Source organism: Papio anubis, chromosome 14, assembly GCF_008728515.1.
Source record: "Papio anubis isolate 15944 chromosome 14, Panubis1.0, whole genome shotgun sequence".
In the NCBI taxonomy this organism is placed as follows: domain Eukaryota; kingdom Metazoa; phylum Chordata; class Mammalia; order Primates; family Cercopithecidae; genus Papio; species Papio anubis.
In genome coordinates this window covers 29,013,085-29,036,686 of record NC_044989.1, presented here as the reverse complement: position 1 = coordinate 29,036,686, position 23,602 = coordinate 29,013,085, and the positions used below count along the sequence as shown (strand labels likewise).

At 50.2% G+C, this 23,602-nt stretch overlaps 1 protein-coding gene and 1 long non-coding RNA gene across 3 annotated transcripts in view; one reads left to right on the top strand and one right to left on the bottom strand.

Annotated features, from left to right (window-relative positions):
- ALK (ALK receptor tyrosine kinase) overlaps positions 1–23,602 on the top strand; it is a 749,759-nt gene that overhangs the window by 702,263 nt on the left and 23,894 nt on the right. The window contains exons 16-25 of one of the 2 annotated variants that reach the window (XM_017947405.3): positions 1,591–1,773; positions 2,987–3,085; positions 3,582–3,734; positions 5,063–5,167; positions 7,123–7,309; positions 8,012–8,102; positions 8,211–8,275; positions 9,774–9,903; positions 17,598–17,695; positions 21,832–21,924. In XM_017947405.3, coding sequence (XP_017802894.3) covers positions 1,591–1,773; positions 2,987–3,085; positions 3,582–3,734; positions 5,063–5,167; positions 7,123–7,309; positions 8,012–8,102; positions 8,211–8,275; positions 9,774–9,903; positions 17,598–17,695; positions 21,832–21,924 — 1,204 coding nt within the window. The remainder of the gene's footprint in view (positions 1–1,590; positions 1,774–2,986; positions 3,086–3,581; positions 3,735–5,062; positions 5,168–7,122; positions 7,310–8,011; positions 8,103–8,210; positions 8,276–9,773; positions 9,904–17,597; positions 17,696–21,831; positions 21,925–23,602) is intronic. The other variant, XM_031655529.1, reaches the window with a different exon arrangement.
- The window catches only part of LOC103876824, a 27,398-nt gene continuing 22,717 nt past the window's right edge, over positions 18,922–23,602 (bottom strand). Inside the window, exon 3 of the long non-coding RNA XR_636223.4 lies at positions 18,922–20,907. This is a non-coding gene — a long non-coding RNA (uncharacterized LOC103876824). The remainder of the gene's footprint in view (positions 20,908–23,602) is intronic.

Below are 23,602 nucleotides of genomic sequence, written 5' to 3'. Positions count from 1 at the left end.
GGCTGGCAAAGTCCCCCCAGCTCGCCTGATGGCCTCGCCTCAGCTCTGCTTGTCCCCATTCTAGATTCAAGCTTGTTCCTGACCTCAGCTTCATTTTCAAAACCTGGCTTCCTCTTTCTAGCAAGACAGTTATCCCACCTACAGGTCCCTCTGGGTCCCAAGGAATCTCGGCCACAAGTGCTTCCAGAAACCCTGCCAGGCCGGTTCACCCGCAGGGCTCCGGCAGACACACACACTGCTGTTTCCACCTTCCCCCGTCAATGTCCAGGTCCCCGCCACACATCATCACTGCAGCAGAAAGGGTTTTAGGGTTTTTAGGATACAGTCGCCCTTTCCTATCCATCAATTCTGTGTTCGTTGGATTCAACCAACCACAGATCAAAAATATTCAAAAAAAAAAAAATGATTGTGTCTTTACTGAACATGTACAGACTTATTCCCTAAACAATACAATAGCTATTACATAGGATTTACCCTGTATTGGGTATTATATGTAATCTAGAGATGATTTTTTTAATGGGAGAATGTGCAAATACTATGCCACTTTATATAAAGAGACATTTATTTTGGTGTGATGGAGGGATCCTGGAACCAATCCTCCACAGATACTGAGGGACAACTGTAGATGTCTGTTCAAATGTCCTATGGAGCAGTAGGGATAGGGGAAGTCCTGGAATCTCAAAGGTTAGCAGAAGAGATTTCTTGTGGTCAACCTGTGGCTACACTCAACCTCGGCTCTGTAGATAGCTTCCTTTGCAAGAGCCCAAAGCAGCCCCAGTCATTGGGAAGCACAGCCCCGAGGCTGCCTTTGTTGCCAGGGCATCGTCCACCACCAACCAGGGCTTCTGCTCCTGACCTTGGAGCGGTTCCTGAGAGCCTGGCCCTGGAGAACCTCTAAGCAGGCTGAGCCGAGGTGTGAGGCTGTCTGCACGCATGTGTTCTGCCTCTCAAGCCCCTGACACTCCTCACCCCTGGCAGTTTGTGGAGCATTTCATACACTCACTGTCTCCTTTGATCTTACATCAACCCCATGAGCTGGGTCTTATTATCCCCAAGCTACAAGTGAAGAAACACAGGCTCAGAATGGGCATTCTTGCCCATGGTTTCATAGACAGCAGTGGGCTCTGTGGTGCCTAGTCCAGGATTCCTGCAAGGAACTTTAGTGCAGGGTTTTGACATTGGGCTGCTCAAAGACTGATGAGTCCCATTTCTTGTTAGGATGGGAGGCAGTTAATGAAATGAAGGTCCAGCACTATGGGGCTTGGCTGACATGACGAGAAGATAGAGGAACGAGTTTAGTCACTATGCTGCCTGTCTGCCCACCTCCCCCAATCCTTAACCAAGCACAGCCCCTCCTTTTGAGCCAGAGAGGACTGGCAGGAAGCAGGGGTACAAGGCACGCTCTCATCTGGGTGTACTCAGCTGTGGCCAAACAGGTCTCCCTAGGGCAAGCAGCCTCCTGGTTTTCCTACTGTGGTTTTTCCTACTGAAGATGGGCCCCGGGAGCTGGAGCTGGTGCAGGCGCCCTCCAAGGCGTCCTGCATCCTTCTGGCCAGCATCCTCACGCGGGTTCCCTATCTCTTCCCGCAGGTGGTGGAGGTGGCTGGAATGATAACACTTCCTTGCTCTGGGCCGGAAAATCTTTGCTGGAGGGTGCCACCGGAGGACATTCCTGCCCCCAGGCCATGAAGAAGTGGGGGTGGGAGACAAGAGGGGGTTTCGGAGGGGGTGGAGGGGGGTGCTCCTCAGGTGGAGGAGGCGGAGGATATATAGGTAAAGATGATTCGTGTTCAAGGTGTCACTCCCCCCCCTTAGTCCTAGGCTCCTCACCTCCCTGCCCTCTCCCGGCCCTCCCCTGGCCTGCCCAAGTGTGGACTGTGATGTGACTGCACGCCTCCCTCTCCGCCTGGCTGGACCTGCCAGAGGCAGGGTGTTGGTTCTCGAGCCAGCATCCTGCCTCCAGGCTTCCTCAGCAACAACATCAAGATCCCATGTGATTCTTGATCTCCCCCAAAGTCGATGACAAAGAGGCTTTGGTTTTCCAGACTAGTCTCTGAGTCACCCGTAAGGACTCCCCCAGCCTCCCTTGGATGACCTGGCCAAGCCAGCTCCTGAAGGGGCTGGTTTGTGGTTTCATGGACTCCTCACTCCTGCTCCCTACCCCAGCCCACCAGCTTCCTGAAAGGCGCTGCTGTTCCTGCTGACGGGAGCTACTCCCAAGGGCAACTGCAGGCAGGCTTAGCCCAGCCCTTCAGCAAGCAGCCGGCCATTGACCCCAGCTGCTTCATCTGGGCTTCAGAGCACAGTCAGCAGAGCCTTCTGAAGCTGAGAGGCTGGGAGATGATGGCTCCCCGCTCCCCACAGATTAGGACGAATGCATGCATGTTCTGTGGTGTTCATGTCTGTGTTTTGCTTTGATGCTGTCTGTAAGATGCTTGTGTTAACCACATGCTCTTCTTTTCCAAGCTGGGTGGGTGGGAGGAGCCCGAGGGGGGAGCCCAAAGATAGCCCAGCCCCAGGTGAAAGGAGGGACAGGAGCCTTAGGGTACAGGGGCTCATCTCCCGCAATCCCCACACCCCGCCACACCCCAACCCTGACCCAGTGGGGTTGGAGAGCAACTCCTCATCCTGACCAGTCCTGGGAGAGGCACCACGGGCGTATCCCAGCCTAGAAGGACTAGAACTTTTTGGACTCTTGCTCACATTAACCACTTCTTAGTGGGCCCCCAGCAGAGTGGTAGAGGCCCCTCCTCCATCGGAGCTGGCCTGGACCTGAGGGGAAAGTGGCCACACACCCAGCATCTACTGGGCCAAATCCCATGTGCAGCCTCTGTGCCCTGAGCCTCCCTTCCCTCCCCGCATCCCTATCCCTGAAGCCCCAGTGACCCCCTAACTTTGGCCAGAGCTGCATGCCCCGCTGATGTGCATGTGTGTTGATTTTGGCACCCACCCCCCATGTTAAACTCTGCTCTGGTTTGCTACTCAGGCGGCAATGCAGCCTCAAACAATGACCCCGAAATGGATGGGGAAGATGGAGTTTCCTTCATCAGTCCACTGGGCATCCTGTACACCCCAGCTTTAAAAGGTAGCCCCTCTTCCAGGCAGCAGAACAAACTTCCTTAGGTCAGTCCTCCCACCCAGCTAAAACCTCAGAGTCTCTGACGTGTATCCAGGATACAGAGGCACAATTATGGGTCCCTGGCAGGCAAGCTTCCTATAGCGCAGGTCACCACATTTTCTGGAAGTCAGGATGTGTGCTTTAATATGAATGCAGAGGCAGAATCCTAGGAAAGGTAACAACAACAGCCCAATACCTGCACCAGCCAACCTAAAGATCACATGTGTGGGCTTTCTCCCACCACCGGCACAAATGCAAACATCCATAGGCACCCATGCCAGCTGCCTCCACTGCACTCTCCATATGCACAGGAAGACTCCCCTACACAGTTGTGCTTCCAGTGGCTATGGGACCTAGGAACAGGGACCAGAGCACCCACAGTGACCACCTGGAGACACAGTACTGAGGCTGGGAGTGGGGAAGCAGGCTCGGCCGGTGACTGACCCTGCCTCCTTGTCACCAGTGATGGAAGGCCATGGGGAAGTGAATATTAAGCATTATCTAAACTGCAGTCACTGTGAGGTAGACGAATGTCACATGGACACTGAAAGCCACAAGGTCATCTGCTTCTGTGACCACGGGACAGTGCTGGCAGAGGATGGCGTCTCCTGCATTGGTAAGGGAGCGGGGCTGGGGGAGGCAGAGGGGCAGACAGCCTGAGATTTGGCGCATGACCACAAGTGGTTTCTGGGTTCCAGGACACCCTGGATTCGGTTTTGTAAGCTGTCTTACCTCCCCTACCTGCGACAGCTCAAGCGCTCTGACCCCTGTGTAAAAGGTGGGCCATGGCTCCTGAAGGAGTCTTAAAAGTCCTCTGGTATAGAATACCGTCCCCACTGAGGGGCCATTCTGCCCCCACTTAAACATGCCCGGTGACAGGGATCTCACTGCTCCTAAGGTGCTCTGTTCCCTTGGGCAGTTTCAGAGCCGGAGCCCTGTCCCCTTAACCTTTCTCTCCTAGGTTTCCTTACTGCAGCAGCTTTTCATGTGCAGTGTTTGAAGACAGGGCTCCCGTCCTCCTCCTTTTCTTTTTTTTGGCAGAGTTTCACTCCTGTTGCCTGGGCTGGAGTGCAATGATGTGGTCTTGGCTCACTGCAACCTCCACCTCCCAGGTTCAAGCGATTCTCCTGCCTCAGCCTCCCGAGTAGCAGGGACTACAGGCGCCTGCGACTATGCCAGGCTAATTTTCATGTTTTCAGTAGAGACAGGGTTTCACCATGTTGGCCAGGCTGGTCTCGAACTCCTGACCTCAGGTGATCCACCCGCCTTGGCCTCCCAAAGTGCTGGGATTACAGGCATGAGCCACCGCACCTGTCCCAATCCTCCTCCTTTAACTCTTCTTCAGATTAAATAACCTGTTTGTTTGCAGCAGTTCATACAAGATGCAGTTTTGTGTCTCCTCCCCCCACCGCACTGGTGTCCCTCTTCTGCATGTGTTCCATTGTCGATGTCCCTTTTGAAATGTAGTGTCCAGTACCAAGCACAATGCCTCCGTGTGGTCTGGCCAGCAGAGGGCACAGGCCCCCTCCCCACTCTAAGCCCAGTGCCTCAGGGCCACAGGGAAGTAATTTAGCCTCAGAGGGGGTTACTTAGAGCGCACCCTGTTGTTTGGTCACCTGCGGTCCCCACATCTCTTCCAGATCTACTTTCGTTTCACCTTCCTCACCCTGTAGTTGTGCAGCTCATGTTTTAACCAACGTCCCGCCATTGATATTCATCCCTGTTAAATTTCCCTCCGCTCAAAAGCTACAGCTAAAAGCTTGTAAAAACAGGATGAGTCTGGTCCTGCTCGTGATTCTCTGAAAAGAGAAGTGTGACAAGGTCTCCAAAGATGGGAGGGAGCAGGTAGTTTTTGTCACAGCTGGAGAGGTTATTTTTGACTTGGGACCAGCTCAAAGGAGAACGGGTGTGGTTGTCAGTGCCCCACTGGGACCTGTCTTCCAGTGTCGCCCACCCCGGAGCCACACCTGCCACTCTCACTGATCCTCTCCGTGGTGACCTCTGCCCTCGTGGCTGCCCTGGTCCTGGCTTTCTCCGGCATCATGATTGGTGAGTGCACAGAGCCCCAGGGACTCCCAAGGGGGCGGGAAGGCAGGACGGAATAGTGTCTCAGGCTGTGCCACGGGTGCCAGGGTGTCACTTCATTATGCTAGTCCCTGGAACTCGGTGGGGTGGTGATTAGGGAAGCCCAGGCCAAGCCAAAACCGAAGCTCCCAACCTTCCCCCGACCAGAGCAGCTGCAGTTCCCTGAGGAGCCCCTGATTCTGCACCTCAGCCCCATGTGTATCCTCTGGCTGATCAGGGGGTGGGGAGCGCTCTTCAGTGTCCATCACGATGGGGAAAGCTCGCCCCCAGCCCTGGACGTCACTTCTAGCTCCCATGTGCTTCTGCGGGCACAGCTCCTGTTTGGCTCCCACCCTGTATAATGCACTAGCCCACTCTTCTCCAAACCAGTCCTCCACCACCCTCCAGGCAGAGAGATGGGAAGATCGGTTTCTGAGTATATTTCTGTTCAGCCTGTGAGCCAAGGTGAGCTGACCTGCAGGTCACAGAGAGCTCAGTGTGGTCCCAACCAGCCCTTACTGCTGGCAGAGACATGCCCAGTACAGATGAGCAGAGGCTTGAATAGGGCAGAGGGAAAGGCTCCTGGGAGCCCTCACAGGCCAGGCCCCTGCAGGCAAAGGGATCTTCCAGTAGAAGGGAGATGGCAGCACACGCTGCGTCCCCATATGGTGCCATCCCTCAAAGGGACAGCATAATAGGAGTTAACACTTGTTGCATGGTTACTACATGCTCAGCAATTTACACATTTCAGTTCATTCGATCCTCAAGTAACCCTAATCTGATCGTGGTCGGTCCATAGCGTAGAGGAGGGAACTGAGCACATAGTGGGTGACTCGTTTGCCCTGGCCCGTGTGTTGGGGGTGCTGGGCTTTACACACAGAATCTACCCTCTGAATCACAATTTTGTTCTGGCTCCCATGGAGTTTGCCTTCCAGCACATCCTCACACGTAGGAGTGATAATGGTCATTCACATTGGTAGAGCTCTTTAGAACTTTTCAAAACCATTTTACGTTGGTGAATTCATTTCATTGACAACCCTGGGGGTGGGGAGTGGGAGTAGTTAGGGAAACAGGGCAGGAGTTACCATCCCTGCTTACAGAGAGGGAAACTACTGTCCAAAGAGGTCCTGTGACCTGGTCCTCACGGCTCAGCTTGTAAGTAACAAGAGGCGGAATTAGAGCACAGATCCCCAGACACCAGTTTAGAGATCTTTTCATTATGTGGCTCTTCTCCAACTCTGCGGCTTGGCAGTTCTCCAACTATAGGAAACACAATTGACCAAGATCCCAGCTGCACCCTCAAATCCACTGCTGTGATTGCAGTGAAGCTGCCCTACCCCGTGGCTGGCACAGCAGAAATACTAAGGCAGGCCAATTCCTGGGAGCCGTGGGACTCCTCTGATGACTGACTTTGGCTCCAGAACCCCTTAGGGCCTTGCTGAAAATTCCTTAGGCTGCATGGCACCCAGGGTGTTTCCACCCAACCTTCCCTCCCTCCCTCGTTCACATGGGGTCAGACTTGCAACACGGTCTGCTGGTTCACCCAGCCTTCCCTGGCTCCCTCCCCATTTCCTCTCATGGGCCTTTCTTCTAATAAAATCTGCAGACCATCTTGGGTCTAATCCCGTCTCCAGTCTGCTTCTTGGAGGACCCAGACTAACATGACTCTGCCCTGTATAATACAAATAATTCTTTTCTGTGTTTGTGATTTTTAGCTTTACATTTACTTTAAATCATGTTTCAATTAAAGACACACCTTCACATCTAGAATCATTTTGTTAGTATTTCTAAGTATGATGGAAAGGTTCAGAGCTCAGGGGAGGATACGGAGATCCAGGGAGGCTTCCTGTAGGAAGTGGCCTGTGTAGTGCTTCAAGGGCCAGGCTGCCTGGGCCAGGCTGCCTGGTCCAGGCCATGTTGCAGCTGACATCCACCTGCAGTGTACCGCCGGAAGCACCAGGAGCTGCAAGCCATGCAGATGGAGCTGCAGAGCCCTGAGTACAAGCTGAGTAAGCTCCGCACCTCAACCATCATGACCGACTACAACCCCAACTACTGCTTTGCTGGCAAGACCTCCTCCATCAGTGACCTGAAGGAGGTGCCGCGGAAAAACATCACCCTCATTCGGTGAGCGCCCTGCTGCCGTCCTGGGAGGAGAGGGGCTGCAGTCTAGGGGCTGAATGTTATCACAGCATCACAGACTCCTCTAGCCACAAAAGGTCAGCAGAGCCCTCCCTGTGGGCACCCCCAGCCCTCCTAGGAGGACAGGCCTTGACATTCAGGGCCATGTGTGTTGGTTTACACTAACTCCTATATGTTTATGGAGTTTATACAATGAGAGGAGAACCAGGGCTCTCCTCAAAATTCATTGAGGTATGCTCTCTCCAAGGCTTCCTGGCCCTGCTTCCCTCCAGGGGAGCAGGGGAGCAAAGGGCCCCTCCTCTGAGCATCTAGAGCAACTGTACCTTTCTCTGTCACTCACTGGCAACACTCCCCAGCCAGTACCCCCCGGCGATATGTCTGTCCTAAAGGAGCATGAGCCTCCCCAGGGAAAAGCCATGGTTCATACACCCCTGTGTCCCTGGCAAATATCAGACTCAATAACTACTGATTGAATGAATAAACATTTGACCATTGTCATGAGTCCCTGGTTGGAATCCTTCTTATTGCATAGCACAGCCGTGTTGAGGGTGTTACTCCTGAGTGTGTACGTTATCCCCTGCCTCTTGTGTTTGTCCATTAAATGTGAGCCCCGGGCTCAGGAGCCCCAGCTGCCTCATTACTGTGGCCTGTTTCACTCTGTCTCATCTTGTCTTCTCCTTTGCACAGGGGTCTGGGCCATGGCGCCTTTGGGGAGGTGTATGAAGGCCAGGTGTCCGGAGTGCCCAACGACCCAAGCCCCCTGCAAGTGGCTGTGAAGGTAAGAAGTGGCTCACTCTTGAGCCTGCCCTTGGCTTGCAGACTCTGTAGGCTGCGGCTGTCAGCTCACAGCCTCCTCCTCCTCCCCACCTTCCCCTTCTCTGCCCAGACGCTGCCTGAGGTGTGCTCAGAACAGGACGAACTGGATTTCCTCATGGAAGCCCTGATCATCAGGTAAGGCCACAGAGAGACACCCTCACCCCAACTCCCCACTGCCCCAAAGAACCTGGAGAGGTTTTTTAACACATCGATGTCTCCAAGGGAAATGGTGTTGTCCCCAGCATGTCCCCCTTTCTCCAGTAGGAGACTCTCAAACATTCTAGACACTTCTTATCAGACTGGAACAACCCCTGGTGGTTGTTTCAGAAACAAAATCTGTGTGGCCTAATAATCCCACCGATGTCACGGTCTGCAACCAGTTCCCTGCTGTTCTCCATTGGTTCTTCTCCCCTCACTTTTTCTTAAGAAATGGAACATGCTAGACTTTGACAGTACAAGATACAATCTCCCTCCCAGACCCTTCACCAATCCCAGTAAATGTGTTCCTAATATGATGGAAGGCCACCCCATCCTAGGCTCCCATCAGCAGGGATGAGTCTCAGCTGGCTGCACCTTTTGACTTGAGGTTCCAGGGTCTGTATTTAAGCTGAGAGTCTCAGTGCCTGTGGCTCCTGCGGGCGTCCACAGTGGCAGCAGATCCCCTCAAGGAGGAGGCAGATGTTTGACCTCAAGATCAGGTGGGGGCTCATGGCCCCCATCATACCAGGAAGTCTCTGAACGTCCTGACAGGTGGGGGCAGATTGGGATGTCCCCTTGGTGGAAGTGGCAGGGGTAGCAAGGCCAGGCAATGTGAGCGATATGGCTGTGAGGTCTGGAGTCACAGGAGAACACACAAAATAACATTTATTTTCTGATGATACATGTAATTCCTGATTATGAATAAAACTTGGCAAGTATGAGATTATATTGAAGAAGACCCAAATCGCTCAATCTCACTACTTGGTGGTAACTAACCATTATATGTTAGTGTCTAATCACCCAGTCTTTCAACACTTGGTGGGGGCATGTACATGTATGTGTATGCACACACATGCATGCACATGTTGGCCCATGTGGAATTCCTAGGCCCCACTGCCTGTGTGTTCTAAAGGGATCATGTTAACAAGAAAACCCAAGTCTTGGTCCCCTCCATGAGGAATCCACAGGAAACTGATGGACTTATGAGGCCATCCCCTTTTCCTGGCTCTGTTTCACATGCTGTCACCTGGCAAGTCTCACCCAGTCTCTCTTAGAAGCAGTTGTTTTGCTTCACCTTCTGCCTGAGACCTTCCTGGGAGAAATCGACCATGAATTCTAGTGCCCAGTCCATGCACCAGTATCTGAGAAAGACACCGTCCTGCCCTCGAGACACTTTCTCACCCAAGTGCCTGAGCAACATCCTCGCACCTCCAGCCCCTCTCCTGCAAACGGAACTCCTGTGGAGCCTGCTCTGGTTCTTCCCTCACCAGGGAGATTCTGGGTTTAGGCTCAGCCCGGGACCCCTGCTGCCCCTATTTACAGAATGCATTTATACATTGTAGCTGCTGAAAATGTAACTTTGTATCCTGTTCCCCCCAATTTAACATTCGCCCAGACTCAGCTAATTTTGGTTATACCCCACTCTGCTCTGCAGCAAATTCAACCACCAGAACATCGTTCGCTGCATCGGGGTGAGCCTGCAGGCCCTGCCCCGGTTCATCCTACTGGAGCTTATGGCAGGGGGAGACCTCAAGTCCTTCCTCCGAGAGACCCGCCCTCGCCCGGTGAGTGAGAACCAGTCTTTGCTGCAGTTGTTGTGCCAAGGACAGGAGCAAGGATGGAAGGAGCAAGAGTGGGCAGCCTGGGTAGCAAGTTCCTCGGTGGAACCCAGGGAGTCAACTTTAGGCTTGGATAGTGGGGTGACTGACTGGAAGAGAATGAACAGAAGACAGAGGTAGATGACGGCTGAGCCCCAGGCCCAAGGAGCTTGTTCAAGGCTCCTGCAATGCATTTGTATTAGTCCATTCTTGCATTTATATAAGAACTACCTGACACTGAATAATTTATAAAGAAAAGAGGTTTAATTGGTTCATAGTTCTGCAGGCTGTACAGGAAGCATGGCTGGGGAGGCCGCAGGAAACTTACAATCATGGCAGAAGGTAAAGGGGAAGGAGGCACATCTGACATGGCTGGAGCAGAAAGAAGGGAATGCAGGGGGGAAGTGCTATACACTTTTAAACAACCCGATCTCATGAGAACTCATTCACTATCATGAGAACAGCAAGGGGGAAATCCACCCATGATCCACTCACCTCCCACCAGGCCCCTCCTCCAACAATGGGGATTACAATTCAAGGTAAGATTTGGGCAGGGACACAAATCCAAACCATATCTGCATTCCATAGCCTGGATCCATTCCCATGGTCTGCTGACTCTGGAAAACCAAACGAGAGACAAACACAGAGGGGAACTTTCATGCCAGCCATGTCACTACTCAAGCAACTGACCCGGGCAGGTCACTCTGCAGCTACTCATTCAGAGCCCACTGTCCTCATGTCTCAAGTAGGGATAATAATGCCTGGACATTCCAACCTCATATTTAGGAAGGTGCTACACACATCTTATGGTTAACAGAGCTTGGGAAGTGAAGATACTCAGGGTGGACCCAGGAATCCCAAGCTCCAGCCCCAACTTGGCCATTAGACACCCATGTGGTTTAGGGCAGTCTTAAACCTTTAACCTGGGTATCCACACAGGTGAGATTTGAGGATTGGACTAGAACATCTCAAAGGTGGTTCTAAATTATTAAACATAGCACCCTGGGCAGACCCAGAGCCCAGCTGCCCATGCTTGGGTCTGCAGGTCTTCAGCAGGCCCTGGGTACCAGGAACTGGAACTGAGCAGGCCCCAGGGTTAGGATCTAGGCTTCCTCCAGGAACCACTGTACTGTGGAGATCACAGGGAAGACTTGCACAGTAAAAGCAGCGGCCACCCTCCGGCCCCCAGGAAAGCAGGGAAGGACCAACAGCCAGTGGTTCCAGAAAGCCCAACCTGACCACACTGCTCACAGGGACTCAAAGTGGTGATGGAAGCCCTGCAAGGTCATGGCTGTTCTGATCTCCACCTTCAGTCAGGATCCATGTAAAATACCTTCACCTTAGCCACTGGGTGACCCATCTCGGTATCTAAGAAGAATACTGTCTTACCCCTTGAGAAGAGGAATGTGTGTGCACCTGAGCATACCTGGCAGGAGGACTGGGCAGGGAGCAGGGAGATAAAGACTACCCCTGTCTCATAAGAGCCCTCGTCAGCTAGCATCCTCCTCAGACCTTTCACATTTCTCAACACCACCCTATGAACAGACGATGCAGATCTCTCCCCAGTTCTATGAATGAGAAAGCTGTGGCCCAGAGAGATTAGGGGACTTGCCGTGGCCACACAGGAAGTGGAAGAGCTGGGACTAGAACTCAGGCCTTATGACTCCTGATTCAGTGCTCTCTCCAACTTACTGCTTATCCAGTGGTCCCCTCTGGGAAACTGTAAACTATCAAGATGAGGTTGGGTGCTTAAAGCCAACACTGCCAGGCATCCCAGCATCTCTGCCAGGGTACAAGCATCAGATTCACTGGCTTTCCCACCACCACCTAGGAGGGCAGAGCCTTTGACCCTCATGCCCTGAGATTCTCAGCAGCGCTGCTGTCAGTGGGGGACACGTGGTATCACACTCTGGGGAGAGGCACAGCCCTGGTTCTCCTGCTGGACCTTCCTGAGGCTCAAGAAGAGAAAGTCGTATGTATGCAAAGGAGAGAGACTTTGCAAAGGGAGTCTGGGAGCCCAGCACTTGGCAAGTTCAAGGACTTCAGGGGCAGGAGAGGGCAGGAGTGAGGAGTGGGCCTCCTCTCTCTCTCTCTCTTTTTTTTTCTCTCTCTCTCTCTCTTCCCCTTTCTCTCTCCCTCTCTCAAACACAAAGGCATCTCTCTCCTTTGATGATGAAAGATGATTCCAATATTATTACAAAGAACAAAGTCCATCAAGGAAAGGCAGATCATTCAATCTCTCACCACCCCCAACCCAGAGTGCCGCCCTTGGAGAGTCTAACAGGAGCCTGTCCCCAAGTTCTGCCCTCTAACAGCAGGCACTACCTGAGGGTCGCCCACAGCGGGGAGGGGGCCTGCCCTTGGAAGAGCCACTTCTCAGGGCCAGAGTCCCACCCTCACCCAATCTGCTCTTTCAACCCCTGGCCCCGCTTTTCCTCTGTGTGGCTCTCGTTGCCAACCAGGCACACTCCGGCAGCACCCCAGTCATGGTCCTCCCCGCCTCCCATATACCCACCAGGCCCAGGTGAGCTGTCCTTCCTGGGATCCTTGGCTGATTTCAAATGTCCAATTGTGGTCCTCCAGAGCCACCAATGCAGATGTGTTTGTGGCAGCAGCTTCCCTGGGGCTTAGCTGGGCTTCCTGCATGGATTCTCAGGGTCACAAAATCCAACTTTGTAAGATAAGGATTCAGTGGACTGTGAAAAAGGAATGTGATTTCCAGCATACAGACAGGACTAATATCAGTAAATCCTACACAGGATAAAAGAGGGTGCATCGGCCAAGGGACATGAGGGATGGAGAAACATGTGCTGTGAAGAGAAAGTGGGTGGAGGTGTGCCTCCAGGTGCTGAAACTCAGACTTCAGAGGCCTGAATTCCACCTGATTCACTTGTTGGAATCACCCTGATACTCCCAGGGGTTCCCTGATGACCTACTGTGTGCAGGCACCAGGCTTGGGATGCAGAATCAGACAAGGTCTCTGTCCTCACTTCCTGCCAGCTCTGGAGCTCAGTGGCTCCACAGACCTTAGATCAGGATCAAAGGCCCTTTGAGATGGGATAAAAGGCTCTGGCCTCCGACAACATCTGTGCAAACATGAAATGACAGAACGGACGTGCAGACGCGGTAGACAGAGTGGATGCCCAGGTCAGCCGTGCCTGTCATGGAAACGAAATGCGTGGGTACAGATGAAAACAGCACTTGGTCCCAGGACTCCACCTCTTCGGGAATGAAGATCCCTTTTTAATGTCAAAAAAATTCTGCAGACCCAATATTTATTCAGTAAATATTTATGCAGGGCTTCCTATATGCCAGGGATAGGTAAGAGCTGTACTTTAGTATCCATGAATTCAGTCAATAATGACAAAAGCCATTAAGAATTCAGTAATCTCTTTATAAAGGTGTAGGTCATTAATCACAACAGTGTCTGTGACTATTTGGGACATGGCAATGCCTGTGGGTAGTGGCTGTATGGAAGACATTCAGAATACAGTTGGCTTATTGGATTCCAGAGGTCCACAGTCCACAGGCAAGAGACCAACGATGGCAATGCTGACTCCAAACACATAAGGGACATCTGGTGCCAAGGAAAAGTGGGGACTTCTTGCTGCTTTTTTTTTTTTTTTTTTTTTTTTTTTGAGATGGAGTCTGGCTCTGTTGCCCAGGCTCTGTGGCCCAATCTCGCTTCACTGCAACCTCTGCCTCCCCGGCTCAAGTGATTCTCCTGCCTCAGCCTCCCGAGTAGCTGGGATTACAGGCATGTGCCACCATGCCTGGCTAATCTGTGTATCTTTGGTAAAGACAGGGTTTCACCATGTTGGCCAGGCTGGTCTCAAATGCCTGACCTCAGGTGATCTGCCCACCTCGGCCTCCCAAAGTGCTGGGATTACAGACATGAACCATTGCACCTGGCCATTCCTCACCGCTTTTCAAAGTGGGCTTCTGCAGCACTTTATGTTCCCCATCTGCATTCTTTGCCTCTTTTTCATCATTCCCTCTCATCTTTATATGCATCAATTTTAAAACATCTGCCGGGCACAGTGTCTCACACCTGTAATCCCAGCACTTTAGGAGTCTGAGGCGGGCAGATCGTCTGAGGTCAGGAGTTCGAGACCAGCCTGGCCAACGTGGTGAAACCCCATCTCTACTTTAAAAATACAAAAATTAGCCAGGCCTTGTGGCGGGCACCTGTAATCCCAGCACTCGGGAGGCTGAGGCAGGAGAATCGCTTGAACCTGAGAGGCGGAGGTTGCAGTGAGCTGCATCATTGCACTCCAGCCTGGGCAACAGAGCGGGACTCCATCTCAAAAAAAAAAAAAGAAAAAAGAAAAAAAAAAGAAAAATCCTATTCTGTTTTTCACTTGGCAAAAGGATTCCTACCCTTTGTCCTGTGATGGTTCATCTCTGAATACTTAGGGAGAAGCTATTAATGCTTTAGAAAGGAAGCAATCTCAATATTATTCTATTTTATTTATAGAATATATTATCCTTTGGGAATAGCCCCTCAGAAGCTGTGATACCAAACAAATCACTCCTGTTTTCTCAACAGTAAAAGTAGGATATTGACCTAAAGGGCATCCCTGAAGGGAACACCAGTGCCCTAGGGGCCTCCCACTCACACGTGCTCTCAGAGGAACCCATGCGCAGACAGCCCTCAGAGCCGCGGCTCTCCCTCCCTGGACTCTCATGCACACGGGCGGGCAGCAGAGACTCTGATCATTCCCATCAAGCAGCACCCACGCCTACTTGATCTTCCAACTCCATCCCGCAAACCTGGGCACCATATGAGGGCCCACAGCCATGGCCGTGGGGCAATGAGTCGGTGCGCACTCGGTGGCGAGATGGGGATAAAATCCTGATTCCAACTCTTTGCCCCAGGAGGGATGCAGATGGGTGCACTGGCTGGCGATGCTCTGCAAGTCTAGATTCAGCATCAGGTTTGCCAATGTCACAGGTCCTCCCACCCCACCCCACCCATGCCTATAGCCCCTCCCAGACACCTGGCCATGCCACGCAAAAACACGCCGCACCACGTACATATGCAGCTCATCACAGCACCACTGTATTCACAACACACAAAAAACACACCACACGTGCATTACATACCTGAAACATATGCACATCAAACACAACTTACACCGAAACACCACACACATGCAACGCACTACTGCCGGTTCAAGTGATTCTCCTGCCTCAGCACACACCCCCCACACGCCCCCCACACACAAACACACCACATAGACATATACCACATACACTACACATACACACCTCCTTCCTTGTCCTTCCACTGTCCTTCCTTCCACCCTTCCCTCCCTCTTCCTTCCTTCCATCCATCCTTTCCTTCCACCTCCACCACCACTGAACCATTCTTGTGAATAGATCTCTTTATTGATTAGTGGAGCAGTTAATCTGCTCTGAGCAGCCAAGGACAGGGAGCCACATCAGCCTGGCCCATGAGTTAATGCCCGGAGAGATTTAGTCCCCACAGCGCTCCAGGCTCCTGGGGCTTCCGAGACATCTATGGCCCTTGCATCCTCAGTGATGGGCACTAAGACACAAAGATACTGGCAGGAAGAGAATCTTCCTGAAGGCTCTAGCACAGCTAGGACCGGGGCCTGCTCTGGTAGGGACAGAGGGCACGTTCCTGAAGAGCGAAAAGGTATTTATTTCTCGTTAGGGGCAGAGGGGGTACCTCTGCTCCTGAGGAGGCCTCTGGAGAGCCAGACACAAGGAGCTGTTTTCCGAGTCCCCCTGGCCTCCCATGTGGCAACCCCTCAATACCTCGGGTCCCCTGATGAGGCACTGCCCAAGGCTGCTGGCATCGTGCTCCTGACAACCCAGGGAGGCCGACAGTCCCATGCCACTGTCACAATGAAACTGTGGCTCTGAGAGGCTGAGCAGCCAGCCCCAGACCACATGGCCTGGAAGGGGCCAGCAGGCTGCAGCCCGGGTCGGCTCGATGGTCCACTGAAGTGTGGTGGTTGCCATTGTGGGTGCTGTACTCCGCATTCGCTGTGCGTTGGGCACCGTATTCACATACACTCCATCCCCGCTCAGGCACTCTCTCTTCGATTTTAACTCCTTAGATCCTCTCCCAAGGAGGAGGGAGGATGCCTCTCCTGACCCAGATCCTTAAAGCCCATCTCCGGGCAGCTTTGGCTCCACTCTTATTAGCTGTGTGACCTGGAGTGAGTCACTTAGCCTCTCTGAGCCCTCAGCCTTCTCATCTTTAATATGGAGATCACCTTCTCTTCCAGACCTACCACACGGCAGATCATGTGTGTGCTCTGGGGAATGTAAGGCACCGGTAGGGGTACTATCCACTCTCAGTTTTCTCCCCTAGAACTGAAGCATGGCCTAGAGAAGCAAGACTGTTCTGCCTCCACCAGACCCAGGCCATTGTTCCACAGAGTCCTGGGGAGGCCCTGATCTATGGCAGAGAAAATCCCCAGCAGGCTAAGCCTGTACCCAGACCCCACCTGGTTCCACCGCTGCCACCTGGCTAGGTGACTTCCCTGTGAGCACCTCAGGACTAAAGAGCCCAGTCCTCAGCCCACCCTTTGAAAGAAGAGCAAAACAGGAGAGCTACAAGCATGAATTTCCTGCAGGGAGTTTGCCCAGGTGCTCAAGAGTCACCAGCTTAAACACCTTTCTTGGGGCAGCCCTAAAGGGGTGGATTTGACACCCTACCTGCATGAGCTTTCCTGAGTAGGTATGTGAATCATGTTCCTCCAGGTAAATCCTGGCCTGGGGCTGTCATCAACCAATCAGCCGCCCAACACTCACTGAACCCCCAGAGTGTGTCCAGCATTGTGCTGGGTGCTGAGGGAGGGTGAGATCCCTGTCTCTGGAACTTCAACAACGTGACTTGGGGAAATGGTGAAATCAACATGGAACAACACAGTGACTCGGACACTGCCTGAGGCTGAGCTGCCGCACACGTCAGGGATTTAGGAATTAAAAGAGAGACCAAGATGGGATGTCGCCTTCTGAAAAGGCTTCATTGTGCTCAGCAAGGCTGTCCAGGAAGCCAAGATGGGATGTCCCCAGAGGGGTAGGGAGGTGACATCTCCTTTTGCATGAAAGAGACCTCATGCAGAAAAGCTTACGATAGCTCATAATTGCCCAGCATTTCCCAAAAGCTTTTCTTTTTCAATCAATTTTAGCGCTGGATCTGCTTGAAGAAAATTAGTTTTAAGAAATATTTTAAGACATTTAAATCAAGGATTTTAAAAACTGCCCTATTCCCCCGTGGTTTCCTCCCAAACTTGTTTATAAATTGGGGATATTCAAATGCTTATGAAGATTGGGGTGAGAGAATGTGCACAATAAATTAAAACGAAAGAACACCTGCTCCAGCCCGGCTTCCCGGAGTCTGGGTGCTCCGAGCCTTCGCTGCACGCTAGCATCACATTACCTGGGAAGATTTCAAATACACAAATGCTGTGCCCACTTAGAGAGGTCTGGGTTGAGGCCCAGGCATCCAAATTCTTTCAGATGCCTCCAGGTGACTTCCAGTGTGCAGCCAGGGCCAAGGCCCCTGGTGTAGCTGCACGTTCACGGTCTGCCTCCTTGTGAGCACTGGAAGCCAGTGTTTCCGATTTCCCTCCTCTCACTGGCAGGCTCCTCGTCAGTGGCCCGCTTCTCTCTCCCCACAGAGCCAGCCCTCCTCCCTGGCCATGCTGGACCTTCTGCACGTGGCTCGGGACATTGCCTGTGGCTGTCAGTATTTGGAGGAAAACCACTTCATCCACCGGTGAGTCAAAGTGACCGTGCTCTTCCTGTCATCCTGTCGCTGTCTGTGTGCTTTCCTGCAGATCTCAAGGGCTCACATCACTAGGTCTCCCTCCAGGGCTGTTTGGATGTAGGATGATTCAGCTTTGGTTTGTTGTTTTTTGTGAGAGATGGGGTCTCGCTTTGTTGCCCAGGTTGGTCTCGAATTTCTGGGCTCAAGTAATCCTCCCACCTCGGCCTCCTGAAGTGCTAGGATTTCAGGCATGAGCAATGGCTCCTGGCCCCTTCAGCTTTGTCTTTGAGATGGTAACTTATTCTATCAGGGTTTCACTTGCCCCTTACATAAAACAGGTGTCATAAAATATCCTTGCCAGGGCTGGAGACCTATAAGTTAATAAGTTAATTCTTAACCTCCTGTGAGGCCCCCTGCCTGTTTCTTGAATGTTCAAGTCCTATATCACTTTAAGGCTTCCCCCGCCCCCCCGTAGAAAACTGGGCTCCATATGGGGAAGTTAAGGAATTGCATTTTTGACAATGGGTGGCTTACAGGCAAGGATGCTGTTGTATTCATCTTTGTATACCTGGCATATAATGGGGACACAATGTTTGTTGGATATATTATTTTTTTCTAAAATACTCTGAAATGAAGCATAATGATGATTTTCATTACTTCTATACTTCATTTCTTCTATTATAATCATTCTTGTGTTTAAAAGCTGTATGGACTGGGACATCATGCTATGAACATCATATATCATGTATGTCTTTCCTTGTGAAAGCTGATGACTTTCTCAGCTGACAGCTTGAAATCAGAAAACTAAAACAGATCATCAGGCTCTTTGCAGAGCTCTTCCTTAATGATTTGCCTCTAATGTAGTAAATAATAACTTGGTGAACTCACAATAATTTATTAACACATGTCTTCAAAGAGTTTAAGGCATGTTCATAATCATTAAAATATGTAAGTACAAAATAGGAAATGAGAGATGCTGTAAGAGCTTAGAAATAGAAAATTATCATGCCTGTAATTTTATCATGCACTTTGGGAGGCCGAGAAGGGAGGATCATGTGAGGTTGGGAGTTCGAGACCAGCCTGACCAACATGGAGAAACCCCATCTCCATTAAAAATACAAAATTAGCCGGGCATGGTGAGGGGGTGCCTGTAATCCCAGCTACCTGGGAGGCTGAGGCAGGAGAATCACTTGAACCCAGGAGGCGGAGGTTGCAGTGAGCCGAGATCACGCCATTGCACTCCAGCCTGAGCAACAAGAGCGAAACTCCGTCTCAAAATAAAAAAAAAGAAAAGAAAAGAAAGGAATAGAAAAGTATGCAAATATATAACAAGCTATGCTTTCTCCCTAATAAAAACGGGGAAACGAGAAGTCAGGAAGTACACCTGCCTAAGTTCCAAAGTCACTCCTAACAGGAGGCAATCAACTCTCAGAAGAGCTTATCCTCTTACTGTCACTTCATCCTTTTGGCCTTCAGTTCTCCCTCTAGCTTCTAACCCTTTCCAACTTGCAGGTCATGCTGCTTCATAGAAATAATGAAAGCAAAAAAGGAGCCGGGAGCAGCTCCACCATCTGCTGCTTCTAAGACTGTATCAGTTCCGTTCTTTTTTTAAGGTCATTTTTCAGCCCTTTTCCCCGCTCCCCAGTCCTGTTCTTGTCCTTTGCGTTGTACCCAGAACTTCCCATAAATCTCAACTCTGGGCTTTGTCATTCCATTACTCAGTCGAGACAAAGCTGTGCACTTTTTGAAGTCGTCCTTTATTAGAGTCATCTTTCCATCTTTTGTCCATGTGCTTTAAGTGTGGACTCCTCTGAGATCAACCTGTGTCACCTTGGTGACCAGATGTCTTCCTTCACTTAGCATTGGGATCCTTTCTCTTTTTTTTTGGATCTCTGCCCACGTTGGTCACCATAACGTACAGATTCTCTGGCTGAGGGATCATTTCCATTTGTCCTCTGACCTTTTGACATCTGCTTTCCTACAGCCACAAGACATTTCGATGATACCCAATGCTCTGTTGTTATGATGTTAACAGGATTACATTCCCTCAAGACTCCTGTCACTTCCATATCTAGAAATAGTTACTGAAGGTTGGAATTAGATCCCAGAGCAATCGTTTATTGCTCTTTTCTCCTTTTTAAGAAATTAAATTGTCAAACACCAAATCAAGAAGGTATCAGATGATCTGTTTTAAGCAAAAGAAAACTTCTGGCAGAAACTGTCCATCTCAATCAAAGCTTTTCTTCTGGGGTAATTTGGTCATTTGTATGGAAAAAACGTCTTTTACATGTTCTAACTAGCTAAGAGGTCTATGGTACATACCCACAACAGAGTTGCCTCGAATTCTCTCTCCCTGCACCCTTTATCTGCTCTTAAGATTCATGGACTTCCACACATGTATACTTCTACGCTTTTGGAATTCAGAGTGGAACTTCCTTACCAGATCCACATGCTTCCATTTTTTAAAAAAATTAGATCTTTTTCCTTTGGACATGGTTCATTGCCATTTCATGAATGATGTGTCATTCTCCCAACTCTTGGTATGTTCTGTATATTGCATTTACCTTCTTGCCATTAAATTCACGATCACTTTTTAAAGCAACCATTCCATACGCATCAGTGTAAAGACTTTTCTGGAGCCATAAATATTATTCCTGGTCTACTTTGCTATATTTCTCTTGAGAATGAATGGCTATACAGCCAACTATTTTTCTTCCTTTTTGATGTCATATGTGTTATGCGTGTATGGTTTTATGGGGGCATTTTATACACCACCTCAAAATTCAACTTAAACCTTCTGGATCAGGTCAGCAGTATTAACAACATAAATCTCCTATCTGAACCCATTATTCTTGTACTCTCAGCCATGATCCCCAATCAAGATCCTATTTTTTAAATACTATCCTAGCAGCCAGTTGATTCTCTAAGTCCTTTCTCAGCCTAGGATCAGAACCATCATGAAACCAGTTGAACATGAAAACAGCAGCTGTGCTCCCTAAGTACATCTTGTTTTTTTCTGCACAGGAACCTTAATATTATTAGAGACCCATCCTAGACTTCTTCTGGCTGTATCCCTCATTCCTACATGCATGACCAGAACGGTAAGCAGTCAGACAGTAGAAGCTGATGAGTCTTGGACAGTGGTTGACCATGCCTCAGGCGCAGGCCACAGGAAAGCAGGTCATCTAGAGTCAACAGCAGAGATGACAACTTTTTATCACCTGAAAGAAGCGATTCTTCAGTTATGTAGCTTAGCAAAGGCTTTAGATAAAATCATGGACAAAATAACCATAATGGCTTATTTAAAATAATAATAATAATAGTAACTTTGGGAGGCCGAGGCAAGTGGATCGCCTGAGGTCGGGAGTTCAAGATCAGCCTGGCCAACTTGATGAAACCCTGTCTCTACTAAAAATACAAAAAACTAGCCAGGTGTGGTGCTGCATGCCTGTAATTCCAGCTACTTGGGAGGCTGAAGGAGAATTGCTTGAACCCAGGAGGCAGAGGTTGCAGTGAGCCAAAATCGCGCCACTGCACTCCAGCCTGGGCTACAGGGCAAGACTCCGTCTCAAAACAAAACAAAACAAAAAACTAGAAATATTTGTGAATATCTTAATTTACTTGAATTTGATTTCAGGGAAGTCATGCTGTTCTAAAACACTTTTTCAAACAACTGGCAGAAACCAACCAGTGGTTTGTTCCAAATCTGCCTAAGGTCAAATAACATTCCTTATGACCCTATGTTATCTACTTTTAGCTTACTTTTTAAAAAATGAGGACAGTAATAGCACCTTGTGTCTTATAGGGCTGTTGTGAGAATTATATATGAAGCACTTACAACAACACTTAGCACATAGTAAAAGGCCAATAAATCCTAGTTCCTAGTATATTGCATTTCATTATGATTGCCCCATTAAACATTTTTAATCATTTCCCCTAATCCTTTTCCATTTCTCTGTAGTTGTGAGGCCTAGAATTGTTAAGGCTGTTTCTCTCACACTGAAGAATACTATACTAACGGAAATATAGGGAGGAGAAGGAACTATTTAAACTTCAGCTTGGAGATAAAATCCTAGTGATGGACATAGTACACTTACTTACCTTCCTAGGGATAAAATTAGGACATGCATTTTCTTTCTTCCCAGAGACATTGCTGCCAGAAACTGCCTCTTGACCTGTCCAGGCCCTGGAAGAGTGGCCAAGATTGGAGACTTCGGGATGGCCCGAGACATCTACAGGTGAGTAAAGACTGCCTCACCGGGCCGGGCGCGGTGGCTCAAGCCTGTAATCCCAGCACTTTGGGAGGCCGAGACGGGCGGATCATGAGGTCAGGAGATCGAGACCATCCTGGCGAACACGGTGAAACCCCGTCTCTACTAAAAAATACAAAAAAACTAGCCGGGCGAGGTGGCGAGCGCCTGTCGTCTTCCACCTCAGCCCCTCAAGCGAATGGGGTGTGGCTGCTTGTCCCTTACATCATCTCCTGGTACCCTGTCAACTTTCCACCTAAAATTTCACTAAGTTCCTTTTCAGGACATGGGAAACTTGAATTAGTGACCATGCCTGAAGGCCTAAATCCAGGATCACACTTCCTGCAATAATTGACACCAAGTTCTTTTTTTTTTTTTTTTTTTTTTTTTAGGCGGAGTTTTGCTCTTATTGCCCAGGCTGGAGTGCAATGGTGCGATCTCGGCTCACCGCAACCTCCGCCTCCCGAGTTCAAGTGATTCTCCTGCCTCAGCCTCCCCAGTAGCTGGGATTACTGCGCCACCATGCCCGGCTAATTTTTTGTATTTTTAGTAGAGATGAGGTTTCTCCATGTTGGTCAGGCTGGTCTCAAACTCCCAACCTCAGTGTGATCTGCCCACCACAGCTTCCCAAAGTGCTGGGATTACAGGTGTGAGCCACTATGCCCAGCCAACACCAAGTTCTTCATTAGGTTGTCCATCGGTTCCAACTCTAATCCGGCCATGCTCTGAGACATGGGATAACTTGGATACCTGATGTGGAAAGACCTTCAAAGCAAACTTTATTGAACTTCCTCAACTCCTCTTCTCAGTCCTCAGGAATTCTAAGTGGCTATGGCTTCTATCACCCCAAGCACCTGCATCCCAGATCGGGCAGAATGCAGGGCCTGGCTCATTGCTCAGCTTTAGCCACCCCAGGAGATGTGGAGTACAGTGCAGAACCCATTGGTACTTACCGCAGCCTTAGGAGATGTGGAGACAGTGCAGACCCCATCAGTACCTAACACAGCCTTATTTTTTTTTCCCTGCTACATTTGCAAGGCTACATTTAAAAACATTTTCTTCAATTTTAAAAGCTAATACTACTTTAATTGTACTTTTGCTCACTCTTCTCTTCCCAGCCCCTAGTTCCTTTTTTTCCCCTGATTATTTACAACACTGACTTGCTATGTGAGCTGAGCAAGTCCCTCCTTGCATGGGATGACCCCTTCCCTAACTCACAGGGGTAGAGAGAGGAGCAGTGGTTATATGGAGCTTTAACTCTTTGGAGAATAAGTGAGACTGATCCAGACACCACCCCTCAAGGCCTCAGTCAAACATGGTAACAGTCCCCAGAGGCATGAGCATGCTGAGGCTATCACGTTACCACGGGGCAGCAGCACGTGGAAGATGTAGTAAAGACGTTTCTGGAGCGTCTACCACTGCTATCTGTCGTACTCCTCTCCTTTGCTCCACTTCACCTTCTGATGCTACCCACAAGCTCAGCGTTCCTTCCTCTCCTTCCTCTCCTTCCTCAGAATACCCTGGGACTGCCTCTCATTTCAAATACAAATGCTGCAGCATGACTCCTCAAGCCCTCTGTTATCTGACTTTTCCTTCCCAGGCTCAGCTCTGACAGCTCCCAGCTCCAGGCTTCAACCACCCGAAGTTATCTACAGTCCTTCGTTCC